This window comes from Phyllostomus hastatus, unplaced genomic scaffold (genome assembly GCF_019186645.2).
Source record: "Phyllostomus hastatus isolate PE091 unplaced genomic scaffold, TTU_PhHast_1.1 phas_contig_86, whole genome shotgun sequence".
Taxonomy (NCBI): Eukaryota; Metazoa; Chordata; class Mammalia; order Chiroptera; family Phyllostomidae; genus Phyllostomus; species Phyllostomus hastatus.
In genome coordinates, this window is record NW_025333977.1 from 11,848,698 (window position 1) to 11,871,040 (window position 22,343).

Here is a 22,343-nt window from a genome sequence, read left to right on the forward strand (position 1 = left end):
CTCCAGCATCCCTAGCTTGTGGATCCCATTGTCATATTTTCTACATCATGTTCACCTTCCCTTTTGTCATGAGGCTCCATCTCGATCCTCATGTTAGTATTCTAGGAGAAAGAAAAAAATACAACATGGGAGGCTGTCTATATATTAGGAAAAGAAATGTTTTCCTAGAATTCTTTACCCTATGTCTAGAACTATATCCCATGGTCACCCAGAACTCTGAGATCTAATGGAATGAGAGTTTTTTAGCTAGATCATTGCCAGCCTTTCTACCCTCCCCCACAAAAGTATCAGGGTGTTTCTAATATATAGGGGCAGCAAGCATTGTCTGCTCCTTCTTTTCATATACAGAATACACTCATTCTCTCCTTAAAAGCAACAATCCCAAAGTCTCATTCACTTACTACAATGAACTCAGGTCTAGAGTCCAGAAGTTCTGATGATGTAGGTATGTCCCATTAAGAGTGTGGATCTTCATGTTCTGGCAACCCATATTTAAGGAAAAGTTATCTGCCTCAGTACTCCTAATTAGAGATGATAGATAGACAAGGTACAGAATGTTGGTAAAACTCCTATTCAGGAAAGGGGGAAATGGGAAACACAATAGTCCCTGTCCATAGAAATCTCAAATCCTATTGGCTAATTACAGCAAGGAATCCATGCCCTTGGTCTGTCAGTTTCTGGTTCTGTTTTGTAGGAAAATCTTTCTAGTTCATTGACTTCCAGTGGTCACATGTGAGGTGCCCATTGCGGAGCTACATTTTTGGAGCATTAAAACTTCAGCGGTTTGAAGAGAGTAAATCCAAGAGTGGTGAGTGAGTCCAGAGTCTGGTGCCCTTTGCCCTTCTGAGGCAATTGACATTCTGAAAACAATAGTGGAGAGGTTGCAAAGTTCTCAAAGGGCTGAGTGGGAAGTTGGGGGAAATTTTGAGTTGAAGACCCAGGAAGGAAAGATTTTGCATTGGATTTCCAAAGAGCTACACCCTATTAATTAACTTTTAATTAATCCCTAATTAGATTAAGGTGATCCGTCCTTAATCAAAATGACCTCCATGAACTGTGCCTCCCAATATTCAAGGCCTTGTGCCATGGAATCTGTTGGTTGTGTGACTTGCTTCAGCCAGTGACACACTAGGAAGCAAAAGCTTGCACACTGTGGCTTGTTTTCTTGGAATGCTCCCTCTTGGAACCCTGGAATTACCATGCTGTGAGAAAGTCCAAGTTAGCCACATGGAAAAGCCATGTAGAAGAAAATCAGGGAGTCTAGCCCACAGCCAGGACAGAGGCCCAAGACCTAAGACCCTGGTTGAGCAGGGCTCCGGCCACCTGAACCACTTCAACTGAGGCCCAAGACATCATGGAACAGATGTGCTTCATGCACTCCAGCCTGACTAAATTCCTGAGCCAGAGAATCTGGAATCTTGAGCAAATAAGAGTTGTTTTAAGTCATTAAGTCTTGAGGTGATTGGTACACAGCAATAAATAACTGAAATGCTACTAAGAGATAAAGAGTGTATACCAAATAGTATAATTGTTGGGAAAAAATGCAATTTAAAAGACTTAATCCAAAGGAAAGCATGAAAGGACATAAAACAGGAAAGATAAATAAAAGCGAACGACAAAATCAATTCAAACTCAGATACTTGCTTCTAGGCAATTTCATGTAGGTATGAGCAGGCATAGACGAAGGTCTTGTCTCAATACAGTTTTTACGCTCGAAAATTCTTGTCTTTTATTAGCCTCTGTATCCTGTTCATATCATTTTCACCTTAGTTTAATTGATGCAGTTTGACATAAGCCTGCTGGGGAAACACTACTTTTAATCTACTCTTTGCTAAATACATTTAGAAGACTTCGGTGGTCTCCAATCTAGTTTAAACGATTTTAAGAAACGCTTGGAACCATGTATCTATCACTACCACCTCTCAGCTCTATTTTGATAGGATTCCATGTCTGATAAGGCAATAGTTGACTTTTCAACCCAGCAAGTCCCAAATTGTGGAATAAACCAGTTTATATTACAGGCCAGACGCAGAGAGCATCTCTCTGCAAACGGCATTTTGTTCTCTCTCTGCCAGCTGTTGGGAATAAAACCATACTTCTTTTATTTTGATCAGGGCTTCACCACCTCCCCCGCCCATATAGTGATGATCTGAACTTCCTGTTTTCTTCCTCCATCCCTGAAAAACTACCCAATACATGGACTTACCCTAAAGGCATTTTACGACCCAGGAAATAGAGCAAGTTCTCACGGGCCGTGGATTTTAGAGGGGAGTACGTGGTGTTCTGCATGCTTCATGATGGGTTTTCGGGACCGATCAGAGCTGTAGCCTAAGCCTAGCACAGGCCTGCCACGCAATGGCGCGCAACAAGTACTAAGTCAATAAATCACTACAGTGTCTGTGGGCTTTAGAACATATCTATAAGCAATTTTATCGTCAGAACCCCTGAAAGAGGGATGCCTGCGATCCCGCCGGGCAGACGACCAAGCCGGGTGCGCTGCCGAGTCGGCCCGTACGGTACGGGGCGGGCGACCCCGTCTGGCCGCAGGAGCGATAGCAGCTATTTGCCGCCTCTCGGGGATTCGCGGCGTCAGGGACAGGAGGCGTCTCGTGAGGAGGCAAATAAACAAAGCCAACCGCACAGAAACGGGTTGTTCCGTTTCACATCCTCCTTCGGGTGCCTGGGTTTTCTCGGAACAAAGTGACCCTCCAGCTACCCGCAGGCAGGTGGAGCCCGCCCCACGGGAAGAGCAGCTCCCAGCCGCGCGCTTCCAGAGGCGCGTAGACGAGTACCCTCCGGTCACCAGCTGGCCCACGAGAGGACACGCCCCCCCGCGGGAGCGCGCGGCCGCCGCGCGCCCCTCGCGAGCGCGCACGCGGGGCGGGTTTCTTTCCCGGCACCCAGTGAGCGCCCGGCCCCCTCACCCCACCCCACCCCCCGAAGCCCAGGCTCCACCTCCGCGGCCGGGCAGTCGAGCGCTAGCGACCGGAAGCCACTTAAAGCAGAGCTCGAGGTGACAGGCGAGCGATCAGGATCGGGAGTGCGGTCGCTGCTCTCTGCGCTCGCGGCGGCGGAATGGCCCGTGTGCCGCTCCGGGTGTCTCTAGCCTGCGACCCCTAGAGACCCAAGCCTGCTCTCCGCGCCGACCCCCGTGCAGACGCTGCCCGCGTTTCGGCAGCGCCGCAACTCGGCTCCTGTGCTCGGTTCTCTCAGGCTGCCAGCTCAGGTAAAGGGCTCCGGGTGAGCTCAGAGGAGCCGGTGAGGGACCTGGCGGGGATGGCGGGCGAGGAAGGGGGCGCCGGCCTCGCTGCGACTCGCGCGAATCTAGATTGGCACTTAGATTGTGCTTTTTTGTACCGAGTTCACTCGGGTCCCTTCTAGATCGGGATAGAATTGGTTTAGACTTCTAAGTCACTTAGGGCCTCTGGCAGGTGTATACGTCGGAGTGTGAGGCACGGGAGGGTTTAGTCGGGGTCGCCCGCGCCTCTGCCCACTCCCCCAGACCCGAGCGGACGCGGGGGAGCGTCTGTGCGGCCTCCCCCGCTCCCCCACGGGAGCCCTGCGCAGATCCAGGGGGAGGCACGGTAGCCAGGGAGCCTTCCGGCCGCCCCGCGCTCCGGCTGCAGCCCAGAAGTTTGCAGGCTGTTCTCAGATGAACTTTGAAGGTGCAGAAGTCTTCGCCTGCCTCCCGGAGGAGCGCCGGCCGCGTCTCCCCGGCGCTCTGCCGCGCTGCGCTGCCACCCCCCGCGACTCGCAGGACTGTCCCCCTCCGGAGGGTGGGCTGGGGCGGGAGTGAAGAAGAGATTGTGGAAGGCGCCGTGCGGGGCTTCTGGGATGGAGGGAAGCCGGGCGGGAGGCGCTCGGCGGGAGGAGGCTGGACCGAGATTTGGGGAGCGCCGCGGCGCCGGCCGAGGGAAGGCGGCGGGGCGAGATGCTCCGAACTCCCGGGCCGAACCCGCGGAGCCCGGCGGCGCCTCCAGTCGCGCTGCGCCCGGTTGGCGCGGAGCTGCGCAAACCGCGGCGGCCCCCGGGAGGCGTCGCTCGCACCGGGGCTCCGCGCCCGGGTGTCGGGCGGCCGCGGGCCTTTGGAAGAGGGGCGAGTTTGGAGCCCGCGGTTGCCAGGGACCGCGCTCCCAACCGGCAGTGAGGGGTGGGGCGTTGGGTAGGTCGCCTGCGGCGGGGACCCCAGGAAGTATCCTTCCAGTCTTAGTTTTTGTTATGCAAACTAATTGAGGAACTAGGTTCTATTGACTTCCCCACTCCTCCCACTCTTCCAGTTTTCTGCCTCTTCCTCAGTTTTATTTCCGAATGTGATCAAAGGGCAGTAATGGGGAAAGTTGTAGCATGTGTGTGTCGGTAAGGTTGGTTTAGGGTCTGTTTTGCCTTGATGGGGTGTGATAGGAGTGGTTCGTGTGTGTGCGTGCGTGGAGGGTGGCACAGGCCGGTTTGGTGTGGTGGAGAGGGAATACCACAATCTGTGCCAATTGTGCCCTGAGGCAAGAGCAGTGAATTATGAATAATAACGCCTGGCTTGGCCGCTTCCCAGTTGATTTATGTCTTCTGTCAAGTCCCTCCTTCGTGAAGCTTTCCATAACAATGGCAGCTCACACTGAACCCTTTTTTTCCCTACCTTTTCCTTTTGTGCTTACAATGGGGGCTAACACCTTGTGGTTTTGTGTTTTATTTTTCTGAGTTTGATCATTATGCAGTTTTCACATGTTGATTGAAATATCTCTCCAATTAGATCTTTAATGCTCATTTTTCTGGGCACTCTATTTTATTATTTCGTTGTTGTTGACCCATAAAAAGTAATAGCATGAAGCACTTAATACGGTTCTTTCTCTTCAGTAATTCAGCCAAAAAATGCCATAGGGTATTAGTGTTTGGATTGTGCTAGACACTGTAATGGGCACCTGGGATGCATACTTGTGGAAGTCATGGGTCCTTGCAGCAAATATCCTTTTCAGTCTTTGGACAAGAGAAAGGGATTAATTGCTCATCACCAATCCTTTTCTGCCTGGCACAGTGTTCAGTAATTATTTTCAGAATTCGTTGAGTGCTAGGTTATGGAGGAGACACCATTTGTCATTTTCCAAAATTTTCTTTGCTTTATATTTTGTTCCCCCTTTTTTTCAAGGGGTCTGATTCATTGAAGAAAGCACTTTTACTCTCTTTCAGTAGTTCATAAGGAATCAGAAATGTGGTTTGTGTTTTATATTCTTGTGTTATTTTCTACAATATGCCTTCATTTGCCTTTAAAAATGCATATGTGTAACTTTTCTGAAGACAAGGACAAGGAGGCTCTTTCTGTATTATGAAGTTGTGTTTGGTTTCTAAAACAGTGTGTGCTGCGGTTGTTGCTTATGTAGCTTCTGTTGCTAAACAAGTCCTGGAATTTGTCCTCCAGCAGCAGTAATGTTTTGGGGATTACAAAGGTAGACTCTTAACATCTTTTGGGAATATATTGGGACTTTGTAAATTGACAACATAAATGTCATTTTCATGTATGAACTTAACTTTTGTTTATAACAACTAGCCTATGGTAAAATTGGTTTGGTTATTATAGTTGTTTCCCTCAAGTCACAAATGACCTTAAGTAAGGACTTAACTGAACAAAAATGCTTTAACAGGCCCCTGGCTTTCTCCCGTGTAACATTTTAATTGAGAGCCCCTGTTCCCTGAGTGCTCACACCCCAGATTCACTCACTGTTTAACTGAGAAGTTTACCCTTCATTTGATGAACTCTTTTTTACAAAGAAACAATTTTTGTCACCTCATGAAAAAGGTGATACATAAACAACTGTGAAGAGAACCACAAAGCAGTGAAGATGTGGTTTCCCTGCTGTCATCGTTAGACAAACTTATTTCAACCCCTCACCCCCACTCCACCCTAGACTTACAGTAAAAACTTATACCTCAGCAGAATTACAAATCGTTGTGTATTAAGTCCACAAATACTTTTCAGGAGCCTTTTGAAAAATATTTTCTCTTTTACCTTTACCTGCTGTGGGTTTTTGAATAGCCTTGGCTGCTTTGGAGCCTTGATTTCTCAATAAAATTTAAAATTGACCCATAAAGATGAAATATAAGAGAAGTGATTTCAGGGACTTGGTCACAGACTAAAACAAAACATTTTGGTGAATGAATGAGATCTAGTTGTTGTCAACTTGTAAGTGATCATCTTCTTTCCTTTCCTGGTAGGATTTTGTAGACTCTGAGGAGCAGTTGGAGCTGATCCACATCATGGAAATGGAAACCACCGAACCTGAGCCAGACTGTGTGGTGCAGCCTCCCTCTCCTCCTGATGACTTCTCATGCCCGGTGAGACTCTCTGACAAGATCACTCCATTGAAGACTTGTTTTAAGAAAAAGGATCAGAAGAGATTGGGAACTGGAACCCTGAGGTCTTTGAGGCCAATATTAAACACTTTGCTGGAATCTGGATCACTTGGTGGAGTTTTTAGATCTAGAAACCAGAATGCAGATGAAAGCGGCTTGCATGAACCTATGGTGAAAAAAACCCTGGAAATCAATCCATCGTGTCCGCCAGCAGATAATAACATGTCTGTCTTGATTCCTGAGGAGACAAGTGTCGGGGACCAAATATCAGAAGCTCGTCCTTCCACTGATGCTCCAGAACAAGTGGTTCCAATCCAGGATCACAGCTTTCCACCAGAAACCATCAGTGGGACAGTGGCAGATTCTACAGGAGGGCACTTCCAGACTGCCCTTTTACACCCAGTTTCAAGTGATGTTCCTATTAGTCCTGACTGCATAGACAAGGTCATGGATTATGTCCCAGGGGTTTTCCAAGACAACAGTTATACAATCCAGTACATTTTGGACACCAGTGATAAGTTGAGTACCGAGCTCTTTCAGGACAAAAGTGAGGAGGCTTCCCTTGACCTTGTATTTGAACTGGTGAACCAGTTACAGTACCACACTCACCAAGAGAATGAAATTGAAATTTGCATGGACTTTTTGCAAGGCATATGTATTTATGGCAGGGATTGTTTGAAGCACCACACGGTCTTGCCCTATCATTGGCAGATCAAGAGGACAACTACCCAAAAGTGGCAGAGTGTATCCAATGATTCCCAGGAGCACTTGGAAAGATTTTACTGTAATCCAGAGAATGATAGGATGAGAATGAAGTATGGGTATGTACTTATAACTTCTTTAAAGCTGTTGTCTAATACATAGAGAAGGTAAAGAGGTTATAAGCTTAGTAGGCTGATTTCCTTTAGTAGTAACCTAATGGATTTTATACTTTATTTCTACTGCTATTCTTCTGGCTGTGTGCTATACTGATTTTTCATGGTGGTTGAATGAATGCAAGCTATTTACCTATGCAGACAAGGAAGTTTTTATGATTTGAAAGATTCAGATGTTCCTCTGTGCAATATATTTATGACTATGAAGTTACATATACATTGACTGATAAATACAATTTTAATCTCATAGAGAACTTGATTTTGAAAGAAAATCCATGGTGAATCTTATAAATAATGAACACCTAATATATGTAATTTTAAAGTTATGCATATTAAGTAACTTGTTTTTAAAGAAAAATAGTATTGTTTGGAGATTTTTGTGGCCCTCTAAATTTTGAATGGTACAACAGTCTTTTTGTGAATGATTCAGAAGTTCCTCCCAAAGTTATGAATCATGCCCAAACATGTTAAATATTTGTTTTAAGTTTCTTTAAAGCCTTTTACCATTAAGCTAATTATTCTATTTATCTTAGGTGAAATAAATTGTTCAACAATGGAGGGTATTTTCTTAAACCTGAAAGAGTCTTTTAACAATGAATGAAAGGAAGGTTTATGTTAAGTTAATAGGTATATTTATCATTTACATTAAAAAGTTATCCTCATTTTTTTGTATCTGAGACATGTATATAAACAATTCAGTTCTTTTAGTATGGATGTCTAAACAATATTTACTGATAGGATAGGGAACTGAAGTTTCCACATCTGAAATTTTCTTTAATTGAACTTAAAATGAAGAAGAAAATGATAATTGTCACATATGAAATTGCTATTGCAAAAATGGCTGTATTATATTTAAGCTTTATATTTCTAAATTGTTTAGTCTTGATATCACCCTCCTATAGTATAGAAGGAGTTATAATGTGTGATATTAATAGTTATTTGTGTGTGACCAAGAGTAAATAATAAAATTACTTAGGGGGAGAGCACTTTAATCCATGTTTCCTGATTTGGGAGATCATGTGAGTATCCTGACTGCCTCACAGATAATAAATGGCTTGATGTGTGAGGTACTGAGAAGCATGGCCCATAGGGAGGAAAACTATCCTGATATCCTAACCCAGAAGTCCAGGAGAAAAACTTCCTTAAGACACATCTTTGTTCACAGAAAACTTGGGTTACTCTCTTCAAGTGTTTGGAGAGTCAACAAACAAATAGTGGCGGTAAACCGTTCCCAAATTGTTGAATTCTTTTGGTCTTGATATTCACCCTCTGTGTTCTAATACAGTGCCCAAAGCATTGTTGGCACTGTGGAAACCTGGCCCTTTTCCTTACCTTTTTTTTTTTTTTAACTTCTCTTGTTCCCATTTAGTATTAGGTATGTGGTTTCTTTTTAATATTTCAGTATTTCAGTTATATAGTACACAGATCTGTGTCTCTTTAGCAACTCAATTATGAGACTAAACTATGCATCTTCTAAGATTCAAAGGGACATCTAAAGGGATATATGGAACAAGATGAGAAACAATATAAGGCCCAAATGTAAAGGCATTATTATTTAGAAGAGTCTTTGGAATACTAGTAAGATTATATCAAAGAATGGAATTTTCCTGATTATAAGTGTATTTACTTGATAATAGAATGCATCCAAGATTCTATCTTGTTTGAGTAGTGAAATTCTTAGATCCTGTAATAAAACGAAGTACTTTTAACTTTTTTGAAGCCAGCATTGGAAGACAATGATGTTTTCCATTCTCTTAAAAATCTTTTTAATAAGGAATTGTCCTAAATCTCTGTTGCCCATAAGCTAGCAATTCTAATTGGTCAAGGGTAATTAATTTTATATACTCTCAAATCCTTCCATCTCCAGATTGCAAAACTGCAGAGTAGTAGCCTCCCATTTCACTCCTATGAAGCACATTTTCTGCCTGTTTGAATTGGCCAGGATTATCGTCCAACACATTATGTTCTATTATCATGAGCAAGGCAAGATAGGTATTTTGATCAAGCAAATCCAGGAAATCTTAGGTCAGCAGCATATTGGATATTTTGTCCTTTGGTAAAATTACTTTGCTGAAGAATAGATATATTGTCGGATCAGTTATAAAGAAGTTGCAGTGAATGCTTGATTTCCAAATCAGTTTTACCGAAGTAATGTTTATTTCAACACTTGAGAAGAAGATATGATTAAATTATTATTGTTATTACTATTGCTGCTGATACATTGTTAATGGTAGTAAGTTGTCCTACTCTGACAAAAATAGCAAAGTACTAAGTTAATTACTAGTAAAGTACAGGTTCTCCTTGGAAATGTTACAAAGTTGTAGATAGCTAAGTGTCAAAAATTAGGCTTTTGGGAAGTTGACCTGTGGTCATTGCAACCTGGTTTTCCTTGTATTCCAAAGCGATGTTGTGTTTCCTGGCAACAAGATGCAGATAACGGCATGTTGGGCCTTGCTGAGAGATTCACAAACAAGCTGGAGCAGCCCAGGTTCACATGGTTACCACATTATTTGGCTAAAGCTATTAATCTCTGTGGTCAGGCCTGTAAAGCTGGTCTATCTGTTCAGATTGCACATAACCAGGAAGTGTGTGTTCAGCTGTGTGTATGTCCAAGTCAGACCCAGCAGTCTTTGGATCCAGGAATAATGAATGACAGTTGTTTATCCCACTTGTGCTCAGTATTTTATATGACTTGGTAAATCATAATTACATACTATATGCATAATACTTCATTGTGTGAAACTTGGGGAAAGTTCATAGTTCTGGGTCTACTGTGCAGATAAAATTCTTTGTTTTGCAAATGTAGATTTAACATCTAAATTAATCCAAATTAGATTTGCAAGGTTCATTATTCTCAAGAATGAAATTGGAAAGGAAGTTGAATTAGATTTCACAAGTCCCTTCCACCTCTTCACTTAAGATGCTTTGATACTAAAAACACATTTAAAAAAGAATTTCACCCTGGCTGGTATAGCTCAATTGGTTAGAGCATTGTCCTATAAGACAGAAAGGCTGGGAATAGAACCAGTTGTGTGTTCGATCCCTGGTTGGAAACACATGGGCACGTACAGGAAGGCAATCAACTGATGTTTCTCTCCCTTCCTCTCTTTAAAAACAATGAAAAAATGTCCTGGGGTAGGACTAAAGAATATTTTTTAAAAAGAGAATTTCAATAATAATAAATGCTTATTTGGTTCATTATCCTGAAATTATTTTAATTGTTTTCCAATTTTGCCTTCACCCCAAATTATGATGTAATCCCACTTTTCCATCACACTCTGCTTTTGTACATCTGCAGATGTTCATTGCCAACATCAACTGGAAACTGGTTGTATGTATGAACTCCCTGTATTTACATGCTGATGCTTCTTTTGCACACGGGATGGGTTTTGGAGAATTTCCAAATTCCAAATATGAAGTTAAGAAAACAACATTGAATGTTATGTTTTCAATTAAGGAAACATAGTCTCTGACAGTTTAGACACTCATCCTTTTTAGAAAATGATACTCAATGGCCGGTCTAAGCAGTTTTAAAAGAGCCCCACTAAATGTAGAATACTGTTGTGGATAATTGAAACTGTGAAGGATGTGCAAATCTTCCATTAGCAACTATTGCCATTGGTTTTCACATTACATCCATTTTAAAGTGTGCCAGAAGTCTTGTAGTTACTATCAACCATAAAGAAGAGGCACTCTGCAAACCTTAATTTGGAGTTAATCTGTAGGTGAAAAATATGACCAGTGATTATTTCTAATTCTGATTTTTTTTTTGAAAGAGTGTAGGATGGTAAAGTAGAAAGTTACAAACTCCAGGGTTAGCTTTTCTCAGAGAACAGTATTCTTTTTCTCCTCTTTTGGAATTAAAGCATATTGAGAAAAAACGGAGTTTTACTTTATATGGCTTACATTTAAGAGTGTTGAATTGTCTTAATTGTCTTGATTTCAATTGCCAGTTGCTCTTAGAACTTTTTTTTTAATCTGTCCAAAGGGTAATACCATTAGATGATGTCACAGGAACTCTGTGAAAGAGTACAGAAGTGTTGCATATTGATGATAACAAAGAGCATATGCTGTTCTTTTATGTGACTTGCAGAGTGGATTATCAAAAGTGGAGCAAGCTCCTGACTGAACTCTACTGGAATAGTTAAATTAGCCAAGTTAGCTCTGGCCCGTACAGCTGTGATGATGTATGAACTAACTCATTATGTGTTATTGATAACACTAGAGAGATGAGGACAGCTGAAACTTACTATGACTTGTGACTTTTCGGTATTTCTTGACTATACACAGCTGGATGAGTTTGAATTTATTATTAAAAATTTCTGCCTAAGAGAAAGAGAGCTCCATAAGCAATAACTGTGTTTGAAATGACTTTGAAATGCCTTGTGCTTTAGAATAAAGCAATCCAATGAATTATTTTTTGTACCTCTTTATAATGCTATTTACATATGAAATAAAACTAATTGGCTTCTTTCTATACTAATCCAGAGGAGTTACTGGGTCTATAGAGCTATCATGGGAATCAATAGCAATCATTCATTTCTTCTCTGGTTTTTTGTCAATGAGCAGATTAGACTTTGTGAAGCAGCTGTCAACCTGGTTTCAGGTTGAGGTCAGTCTGTTCCTAATGTATTTATGGTCATGAAAATGAACTTCACAAAAAGCAAAGACATTTGGAGGAAATACTTTTAAGGCTATCTGGCAGTCCCTCAGAATATATAATATATTACACATTTTACTATTGAGTTGACTCTAAAGCTTTTACTTTTTATTGTAAGTAAACAGAAAAAAGTAATAGCTCCATTCAATATAAAACTTTATTCTGCATATGTAGACGTGCAAAAAAGGCAGCTTTTGACTCACTCACTCTACTGTATCTCTGTAAATCTATTTTCTGTTGTTACACTAGAGTTTCTAGATTTTAGATCTGATTTTACCATAAAGCAAGGGTAAATTCATAAATTCTGTCCGTACATCTCTGATCTTAGTCAGTGATTCTTAGTTTTATATTGGGTTTGACAGCTATTTCTAAAAGGTAAAGCAGTATATAGCCCATATATAAACTTCGACCATTCAAGGAATGCTACTAAAATCCAGCCATTGGAGATTGCAAGTATTTTTCTATGGCCTTTTCTTATTTCTTTCTTCATGATTTGAGACCACCAGCTTCTGTATCCTTTTTGTCTGATGATAGTAATTTTGATCACATTTAAATTAAGACGTATGGTCCTCTTAACCTAGGTCAGCAACCTTGAATAGTTACCAGTGTCATGCTTGTGAGTTGCAGTTGCCTTTTTGTGGAAAGAAAAATTTAGTGTATGTGTGTGTCATTTTTGCAAAGGGAAAAAAACATATTTTGAGTTATAAGGTGACTCTATTATTCTGGCACAACTTCCTATGAGACTGGTAAGTTTTATAAGAAACTCTCTTTGTTAAAAAGCAGTTGAGCTTCTCTTCTAAAATAAATCTGAGAGTCTTAAACTAAAGTGAAGTGAATGTGAGTGATCTTGTATTACTAGAAGACACCAGACTGCTGAAGGTTTCATCTGGGTTTTGATGTTGTTGGGTAATAAGCTTAAGATCTTGGGTTGAACTGTACTTTGTAACACCATAAACACAAACTATAGAAAGGAATAAATACTTATGTAGTTTACCATTTTTAGGAGCAAACAAGTCACATTTTAGATATGAGGGGAATCCTTTAACAAAAACAAAATATTTTTATATTTATAGATTATTTATGATAGTGCTTTCTAGGGACTAGGAATCTAAAATCCCTGTGTTAAAACTTATCCAGCCTAATCCCTGACATATTAACTGAAAGCACTGAATTTCTGATACAGATTAATTCCTTGTTGATTTGAAATTATAAGGAGTAGGTTCTGAAAAACATTTTGAAATCTTTGAAAATAAAGGATTTTATGTAAATCCTAGTTATTCAACATGGTAGTTTGTAAAGATTTATAGTTGCTCGGTGCAAAAGACAGTGTTGCAGTTTTGTACTAAATATACCCAATCCTGTGATCTGGAACTCAAATTTTAGAAGTTGATGATATATTAATAAGTTTCTAATTCTGAAATTTCCAATTTTCCTTGCTGACATAGTCAGTTGCTAAGGTAAGCATAAAGGGAGTTAACTAAGCATTCCTATTTGCAGTATTCCTGTAATAAAATGTGTCTGTCTCCTCGATCTTTCTCTGCTACGTGCTGTTTACTTACTGGTAACACCCACTTGACCAGTAAAGAACCTTTGCATGGTACTCACAATGAAAGGGTAAGCTAACATGAGAGTGAGAACGCTAGAGCGGCTGTGCCTTTCACATTCTACAGAAACCAGTGATTTGCAAGTATGTGTGCCACAAAATGTGTAAGGAGTGCATTAGAATCCCCCATGACTAAGTTGTCTGAGAAGAATTTGTTCAGGACATTTGTATTCTTTATGCAAATTGTGTCTGTCATTGCTTCTGACCATAAGGAAGGCTTTGTAACTGTTCTTAATGTCGAAACAGCACTTCTCACAATGATTGGAAGCGTGTTTTGTTTTGGCCACACTTACTGGAATTTCTTATTACACTTATTTATTTTTCTTTTCAGATTAAGATATTCTTAAACTGTCCCTTCTCTTTTGACATACAACCATTGAGTTTAGGTGACCTTCCTTGCTCTAAATTTTACCAGCATTAAATAGTAAGTGAAGAATGGCAGGAGTAGGGACCCAAGGGTGAACTTTGCTTGTAGTAGTGCATGTGCTTTCAGAATCTTGCATGCACCCTGTGATCTTCACAGCTCCTGCAGGGCGCAGAGAGGGCAAATGGCAAAAAATACTCTATATAATTTCCTGCTGTGGTTGGTCTTTGGTTTCTGACTGTCACCTGGCTTCTCTCTTTCATTTCCAGGCACTGAGAGAATAAAAATAAGCACAGGAGAAATACAGGTTTGCCTTCCAAGTTAATACAAGAAATGAAAGACATCCCTAAGTGGGGGTAGAGCATATGAAACAGAGGGAACTTTGCTTGCTTTCTGAGGTTTGGATTGTCCAAATGTTAATTTGCTACTAAAAAATAATGTGGATTCCCTTAAGTAATTGATAAAATTAAATCTTGGTTTATAGCATCCTTGTTCTCTAGGAAAAGTTGACTGACCTAACCCTGTTGAAAGGTTTTGTCGTCATAGTTTACAAAACCTAGACCATTTTAAAAATTCTCTGAATATGTTTTCTATAGGAAGTCTTTTCTTTTTCCTTTCAGAAATTTGCTTTAAAAACTCTCAGGGGGTGATGCATATACTATATAATATATTTTGTATACATTTAAATCTCTAGTGCCAAAAGAGTTTCTTATTCATCTCTCGGTCCTCATAATAGGCTATCAGTGGTTGCATTTTTAATTTGTTCATTTATCAGTTTATCTGTACTAATTGGGAGAAAAAGACAAGGCTAACTTGAGAATGTTCTGGATAAAAACCTTTTTAAAGGAGTTGTTTGTAATTTTAAAAATTAGCTCAGAAATAAATTAAGGTAATAGAGTGTATCTTCCTGGGAGTTATTAGAGGATATATTTTATGATAATTATTTATAATTAGTATTTCATTTATGTTATATCTCTTAACGAAGGAGATATTTACTCATCTTCATAAAAAGCAACAACTGCATAATTTAAGGTAGTGTAAGGCATCATACGCATTATTTTAATCCATTGTGTACTTTCTATCTCAGCTTTTTACGGAAATTACATTTCATTTCCTTGTCGTGCCATGGTTGAAAAGTATGTCTCACTTCTAGGAGTTTCAGAACATGTGATTGAACTTGGAGAAAAGTTAAGTAAGGCTCTCTGACATTTCTGATGTCTTCAGGGTTCAAAATTTAGTCCCATGCCTCCATAAATAGATAGCAGTGAGAGCTTCTGAACTCTTAATATGATTTTTATTCATCAAAGAATTTTGGCTTATCCACATCTTATTAGAAACTTCTTTTGTATGCTTTGCTTTGATCTGGTAGTTTTGTAGTAAAAACTAAAAAGCATAACAACAATATTTTAGTAGGTTTCTTTTCTTCAACTGGATATTGTATTTTTTTTAAGTGGTTGCATGAAGAGGACTTCAGTGTACAGTATTATTTCTCAGGGGTTTAGGAAACATTTAGATGTTTTCAAATGGCTGTGTCTTAGTACAGTTTTTTAATAATAAACTGTGTTATGTGTTTGTTTAGTTCCTCATTTTCTTAAAAGCAAGGTATCCTTTTATTTAGGAAACCTATCTGTCTTCCATTTTTTCTCCTGTCTCTTATCCTCATTATTGTGTCACGGTGTTCACCTCTAGAATGACTTTTAAGACAACTAACTAGATGTCCAACAGCAGATAAATGTGGTTCTAGGCAGCATTTCACTCACTAATCTGCTGCCTTCTCATTCACCTATATCTAAGATGTCCCAGGAGAGACCAAAGGAACAGCACACACAGTCAGAAATTTGCCTTTTGGTGGTCCCTTTTTAAGAGTTGTTTCTTAAATTGGGGAATATTTTTACTTTCCCAAAAATCTTTTGAGGCATTTAGAACCATAAGATAAATCCAAGATCCAAGATTGATGTTAATTGTTTTATAGAGCGATCTAAAGCGATCTTGCCTTGATTTAGGCCACTATCTCCTAGATATAGGTAGATTTTTTTTTTAATTTTAAAATTATTATCAAAAAATCATTTTATTGATTTGAGAGATAGACAGCCATCAGTTGTTTGCCTCCCCTACACATCTGATTGGGAACTGAAGCTCTAACCATTTAGTTTCAGGATGATGCTCCAACTGAGCCACACCAGCTAGGGCAGATATTTAATTGAGAGTCAACATTTGATTTGTAGCTTACCCATGTCTACTAAGGGCCATATGCATAGTAATGTAAACTCCCAATTTTTATTTTTAGGTATATCTGTATCTCCAGCTATTCTAATACAAAGGGGAAAGCCCAGTTGTTACACTAAGACCCAATGTCATAGTGTAGAAGTTAAGTGTAGAATTTTTACTTCTGATAAATATTAAAAGATGTTGCTTTGTATGTAAACATTTATAGATAATTTTTATTGCCTCTTCCAATAGCTCTGTGCTATTTGAGTCAATGTTAGCAAAAAAAAGCTTAATTAGTAACAGAATAAATGACAGTTACTATGTTTCTAAAGCAGAAAGTTAGGAGTATATAGTCCTGAAGTTTAATAATTATGCTGCTTTTACAAAATATTTTTGTATAGTATATGCCATGGCTTTGATTTTCATCACCTTGTAACATATTTGAAGGGATATATAAGCTGCCAGATATTCCAGCCTTGCTAAATGAGTTCCTGGAAACATCAAAGACAGGTATCAAAAGCCAGCTATATTTTGTGTGCCTGTGAAATTTCTTTAGCAGCAGCAAACATACCCCATCTGTCATGCCTGTCTCAAGTCTGTAGCAGAAGAGCCTTAACACTCTCTTCATACTGCATTTGATCTTGATCCTTCTATCATTATGATTCTCAGTTTGGGGAGACATTTTCATTTTACATCATAGTAATAAAATAAGAGGACCTATTAATTATGTCTATCTAGTTAGTCCCCCTGATTAGGGCAGGTGTTATTGAGGTCACAGGTTTGTCCTTGTAGAAACCAGTTAACTTACAGGCAGGAAGCCAAAGTGCCAAAGTCTAGCCCATTTGGTTTAAACTATTCAGAGTAGGATCCAGAAAACTTTATACTTAATTGACCTCTGCTAAAGTATGATTCCTATATTTTACTTGCATCATCTTCCCACTCAAATATGTTCCACCTCCTGCAATTCCTGTCTCATTTCATGGCACTGTTATCAATCACCCAGACCAGAAATATAGGCTACATCCTGGACTCTCTACTCCCTTCAGCCCCACATGTAATCATCCTCCATGTAGTTACGTTCTAACCCTTAAATACCCCTCAGAGCATCCCTTGCCTCCTTCATTTTCTGTCATTTGGCTCATGTACAATGTCAATACTTGCAGATGGTTAAGCATGGAATAATAATAAAGCAAATAAATGCCTGTCTCTACCCTTCCTCCAGTCTCCCCTATTAAAAAAAAAAATCAGCCCACCATACTACTGCTGTTGGAGTGACCTTTATAAAAGTCAAGTCTGAACCTGGTTGAAAATCCACTGGTGATTCCTATTGGCCACGGAATCAAGTCCTAACCTCTTAATCCAGAATACAAAGTTCTTCATTATCTGGCCCCAGCCAACCTATCCAGTCCAATCTTCTCTCTTATCATCCTCTTCACACACACATACACCCGGACTTCCCACATGAACTGCATATGCTGCATGCTCTTGGGGGTCTCTTCTGCCTTGCTTGGTTAGCTTCTAACCCATGTCAATCAGTTTGCATGTGGTGTCCTGCCCCACCATTGCCTGCCTGATGGCTGGCCAGACTTGGCTATCATTTCATTCGCTCTGGGATTGGGTACCTTGACCACATTTCCTGGCCCCTTTTTATTATTTCTTTGTCACATTTCTTCCTTTGTTTCAAACAACTTATAGAGAAATTACCCCAAATGGTTACACTCTTTAATGAGCTCCCAAATGCAATAATCCCAAAAAATACTTACTAACAAACAGATCATGTTCTTACTCATTTCTACTTTATCCAGCAACTCTTTCTTTAATAGTTTTGGTTTATATTCATTACAGCTGTTTATCATTTACTGTCATAGGCCCTTTTTACTTTATTGTTAGTATCTGAAATATACGTAAAAGAAATGATGGTGTGTGGGGCATACTTTCTGACTTAGTGTGGACGTTGGTATTGCTAATGTATGTTGGAAAATGTTGGTTTAATTGATATGTCAAGATATTTCTTGAGAACATTATTATAAAGCATCTAAATTAGGAGAATGGGTGTCCATTTCAAAATTTTAGTTTGATATCTGGATTCTTATATTAGTATGTGTGGTGGTGGGTTTGTTGGCGAAACATGTGGAAATAGAATTGTTACTATTTCAACACAAGTTCACTCTTCCCTTTATAGCAAAAATTAGCAATCTGTTCACAAGGCTTTTTTTTCCTTGATTCATCATGAATGACTGGTACATCAATACTGATTGATTTAGCCACAGGATATATTCAGCAAAATTTAAATCTTACTTGCACAATGGGTGTCTCGAAAAGGGTTCTCATCCACCAGGATATTGCATCCTGCTTTTACTAAGTTCCGCTCCCAGTCTCTTGCACTGTCTGTTGCTCAATTTTTACACACCCTTTACTTACTTCCTCAACTCTTTATGACCATCTGCCTGATACTCTAAAAATCCCACCCGTATTTAAGAGACCCTGGACTTGCCTCATCAGCTAGTGGCTTGACATCTTTCACATTGCCTCTTACACTCTGGTTTCACATTTCTTCATCTCTTCTGTACCCCTGTTTTGAAGGTTTCCTTTTGCAACTGTCTGTACTGCTTCTGTCCCTTACCCTCCTTTCAAGAATCAAGGTGCTTGAAGAACTCTTTTGTTGTTGTTTTCCACACCACCCTTTACTTACTAGTAACATTTCCTATTATTTAAATTGTTCATAGCATTTTTTTCTGTCCTTTATCCATTCCTGGATGCCAGTAACTACCTCCTGTCCCATAATGCTGTATGGCTATTCTTTGTCCTCTCATTCTGGGGTTGTACTTGCCACTGATGAATTTCAGTAGGCAGATGTATTGTTTCTTTGGTTTGATCTTTGGTTTTTCATTTCTTTCTTGCAGCCCTTGGAAACCAGGGACTACATCTGTTTTAATTCTTTGTGTATTGCCTAGTACAGCCAGATATTTCTGTTACCACACACACACACACACACACACACACACACACACACACACACACAACTTATAACTGCTTTCTGATAATAGGAAACAATGGTTTGATAAAGAAGAGCAGTAGATGTTGAACATTTGGCATCTGTATCTTAGCATTCATACTGATGCAGATTGAGGAGGAAAAATACTCTTGGCTTTGGAGTTTTTAAGCATTGCTTGTTTATAGGAGAGCAGGTGGTAAAATTAATCTTATAAAAAGATAATTTAATGTTTTTCAGATTTGTTGTTTTGTCTCTGTCAAGACTAGAAAAGCATATTGAAAATCAAATAGAGCTAAAACAGTACTTTGATAACATCAATCCAAAGAACATTTGATTGTAGTAAATTAGGATTTGTCATAGAAACTCCATAATGCCCAAAGGAGAATGTACCAAAAGCTGCAGTTTTAGATGTCTTTCTTATGCAAATCATTATCTATGAAGTCTTAATAATACAGGCTTAAACAAAAATTGCTAGAGTGATGTCCAGAATAAAATCTGATACTTTACTAGCAAGAAGAATTGGCTATGGCTAATATAATGCATGTTAACATAATGACTGCTGTTCTAAGAACCCCTTTAAAAAATACTGAGGATTTATTAACTCATAATTGGAAACAGTTATTGAGAAATAAACATAAAGCCAGAAAATCTATTTAGAAACTGGAAATGATTTTAAGAGGAAAGAAGAGTCAAGTATCTCTTGGCTCTGTGATAACATCAGATTCTCCTAAAGTTAAGTGAAAATTGTTTAGAGCAAGTTGTTGTGAAGTTTAGGTATACGAGTTTTTTCCCATGGGTTTTTTGGTTTGTTTTTGTTTTTTTTTTAAGGATTTCCCAGAAAAATTTTTTCCTTTAATTTTGATTGCATATTCCTATTTGCCATAATCACTTTAATCAAAGCAGTGTCCAAATGTGATTTTAAACTACACTCTATTGTCTTATTCCCATTTTATAATTAAAATTATATGTTCTTTCTAAGATCACATCCTACTATCTAGTTTGTACTCTTTCTGAATGAGAAATTAGGGATTTGGGAAGACCATACTGTTTTTTACAAGTTACATGCTTCATGGCACCATCAGTTGGGTTTATGGCTTGAGTTTGTTTTGTTTATTTGTTAATTTGTTTATTTTTAATAGAAGCTGATTCACAAGTTGTGGACATGGGGGTGGTGGGTAGAAAATAGATTTTCTTTCCCTAACATTTGTCAGGGTCATTTATTGAGAGATGTTAACAGGTATTCATGGGGGAAAGGGGAACATTGTCACAGGTTTGGAAGGTTACTTTATAGCCTATCTTAGCATGTTAAAGGGACTGAGGAGTGACCACAGTAAGTAACTTGTTTAATTTTGTGTAACCAAGTTTTTTCAGACATTTGACCGCAGAATGTTTTTTGCACAGAATACCTATTATATTAACAATCCTTGAAACGAGTTCTCTAACAGCAGAGTTTGGACAGTATTGCACTAACCAACAAATCCCCTAGGTCAAACTAATACCCTTTTCAAAACCCTAATTTACAACAAGGAAATAATTATTGGGAATATCTGTCCAGGCATCTGGATTTTACATAAACTAGTCATCCTGAGCATAACTGTATCTGGAGTATCGTGTGTGTTATAGATACCTACTTGGAAATCTGTGATGTTAAGAGTGGAAAGTATATCTATAATGTTACTTTATGATGTTTAACTTTTTGTTTACTTAGGGAAATTTTGAAACATACACAAAAAGAAAGAAGAGCAATGAATAGTTTGTCAGTTACTTGAAATGATTCAGATGTCTCATTTAATGATTTAATGGAACTAGATGAAGTTCCATTAAAAAAGAAACACAAATGTTTTAATTGGACCACCCTTTATAAATGAATTTAAGTGATTCTGATTCATACAGTGGGATTTTTCACCCAACAGTATTCAGATATTTTGTAAAGAGCTGGTTCAACAGCGGCAGACCAGATAACAAAAATAGATCATAGCTAAACCTCATAATCAAACCATTTTTCTTTTCATGTTTTGCCAACTATTTTTTCACCCGCAGGATAAAAGATAATATCGATGGTGGGTAGATTAGCAGTACTGGCCTCCTGGAGTCATTTTATTTTTTCTTTTTCTTTTTTTCATCAGACAGTATTGTGTTCCTGTATTGGCTTATGTAAACTGATAGCTCTGAAAAAAAGGACTAGCTTCAAGAGAGGTTTCTTTTGTTTCCCTGTCTACTTTGACAGTGTCATCTTCAATCTGACTCCCTGATTGGCTGACATCAGTGTAGTGGGAAGGGTGGAATTTTGTTGATTGTGTAGGCCTTTGATGCTGTGGGATAAAAGCAATCCTGCCATAACTCCATGGCCTTGAGATTTTGGTCTTGTTAAGTAAAGGCATGTAAGAAATGGGGAAACAATCAGTAATGACCTTTTACTCCAAATAAGACCAGCTTTAAAAATTACACATCTTATGCTAGATATTTTTACTGTCATTAATGAGATGTTTAAAATTTTTCTATTTTGTAAATGTATTAGTATTAACAAATCCTTTTTTCTTGATCTTTTTAGAGGACAAGAATTTTGGGCAGATTTGAATGCCATGACTGTATACGAAACAACTGAATTTGACCAGCTACGAAGGCTGTCCACACCACCCTCTAGCAATGTCAATGCTATCTACCATACAGTCTGGAAGTTCTTCTGTAGGGACCACTTTGGATGGAGAGAATATCCTGAGGTATTGACAGGTTTTTCTACCCCTAAAAGTATATTTAAATATTTTTGTCTTTCACATTCTTTTGTTCTTCCTTTCTAACAGTGATTAGGCCGAGCTGCAAATCAAAGCGCTTATGGGTATAAAATTGAGTTTTATTGCTATAAGTAATACTTTATTGATTTTTCTGAAAATGTTTTTTTTTCCCTATTAAACTTCTGGAATCCATAAATAGAATACCACTGTTGTCACAGAGAGAAAATATTTCCCCAGTGTCTTGTATTATGGAGAGAAAGTATTTACAGTTGTAAATACTCAGACTCATTACTGTTTTTGGAATAATTTTAATGCGATGAGCACTTGTGTAACTTCTGTCTATATCTGGCTCCTGGGCTCGTGGTGATTAGGTCATGTGTTGCGCTTAGCATTTCAGAAGTCTAGTGGGAAATAATCACTCTTAGACCCATGGAAGAAGTACTTGAAAATCTTTATTGAGCTGTGGTTAGGAACGTTAGTCATTTAAAATTCTAGCAAATGTACACCTGCATCCTTATTCTAAGGTGGTAAGAATAGTTTATCAGTTACAAAGCAAGATTTTAAAAT

The 22,343-nt window shown here is 39.0% G+C and overlaps 1 protein-coding gene across 1 annotated transcript in view; it reads left to right on the forward strand.

Annotated features, from left to right (window-relative positions):
• The first annotated feature begins 2,997 nt into the window (after positions 1-2,997).
• The window catches only part of LOC123827325 (TCDD inducible poly(ADP-ribose) polymerase), a 28,759-nt gene continuing 9,413 nt past the window's right edge, over positions 2,998-22,343 (forward strand). The window contains exons 1-3 of the mRNA XM_045851862.1: positions 2,998-3,226; positions 6,202-7,160; positions 21,596-21,764. Of these exons, the coding sequence (XP_045707818.1) occupies positions 6,244-7,160; positions 21,596-21,764 (1,086 nt within the window). The 5' untranslated portion in view covers positions 2,998-3,226; positions 6,202-6,243. The remainder of the gene's footprint in view (positions 3,227-6,201; positions 7,161-21,595; positions 21,765-22,343) is intronic.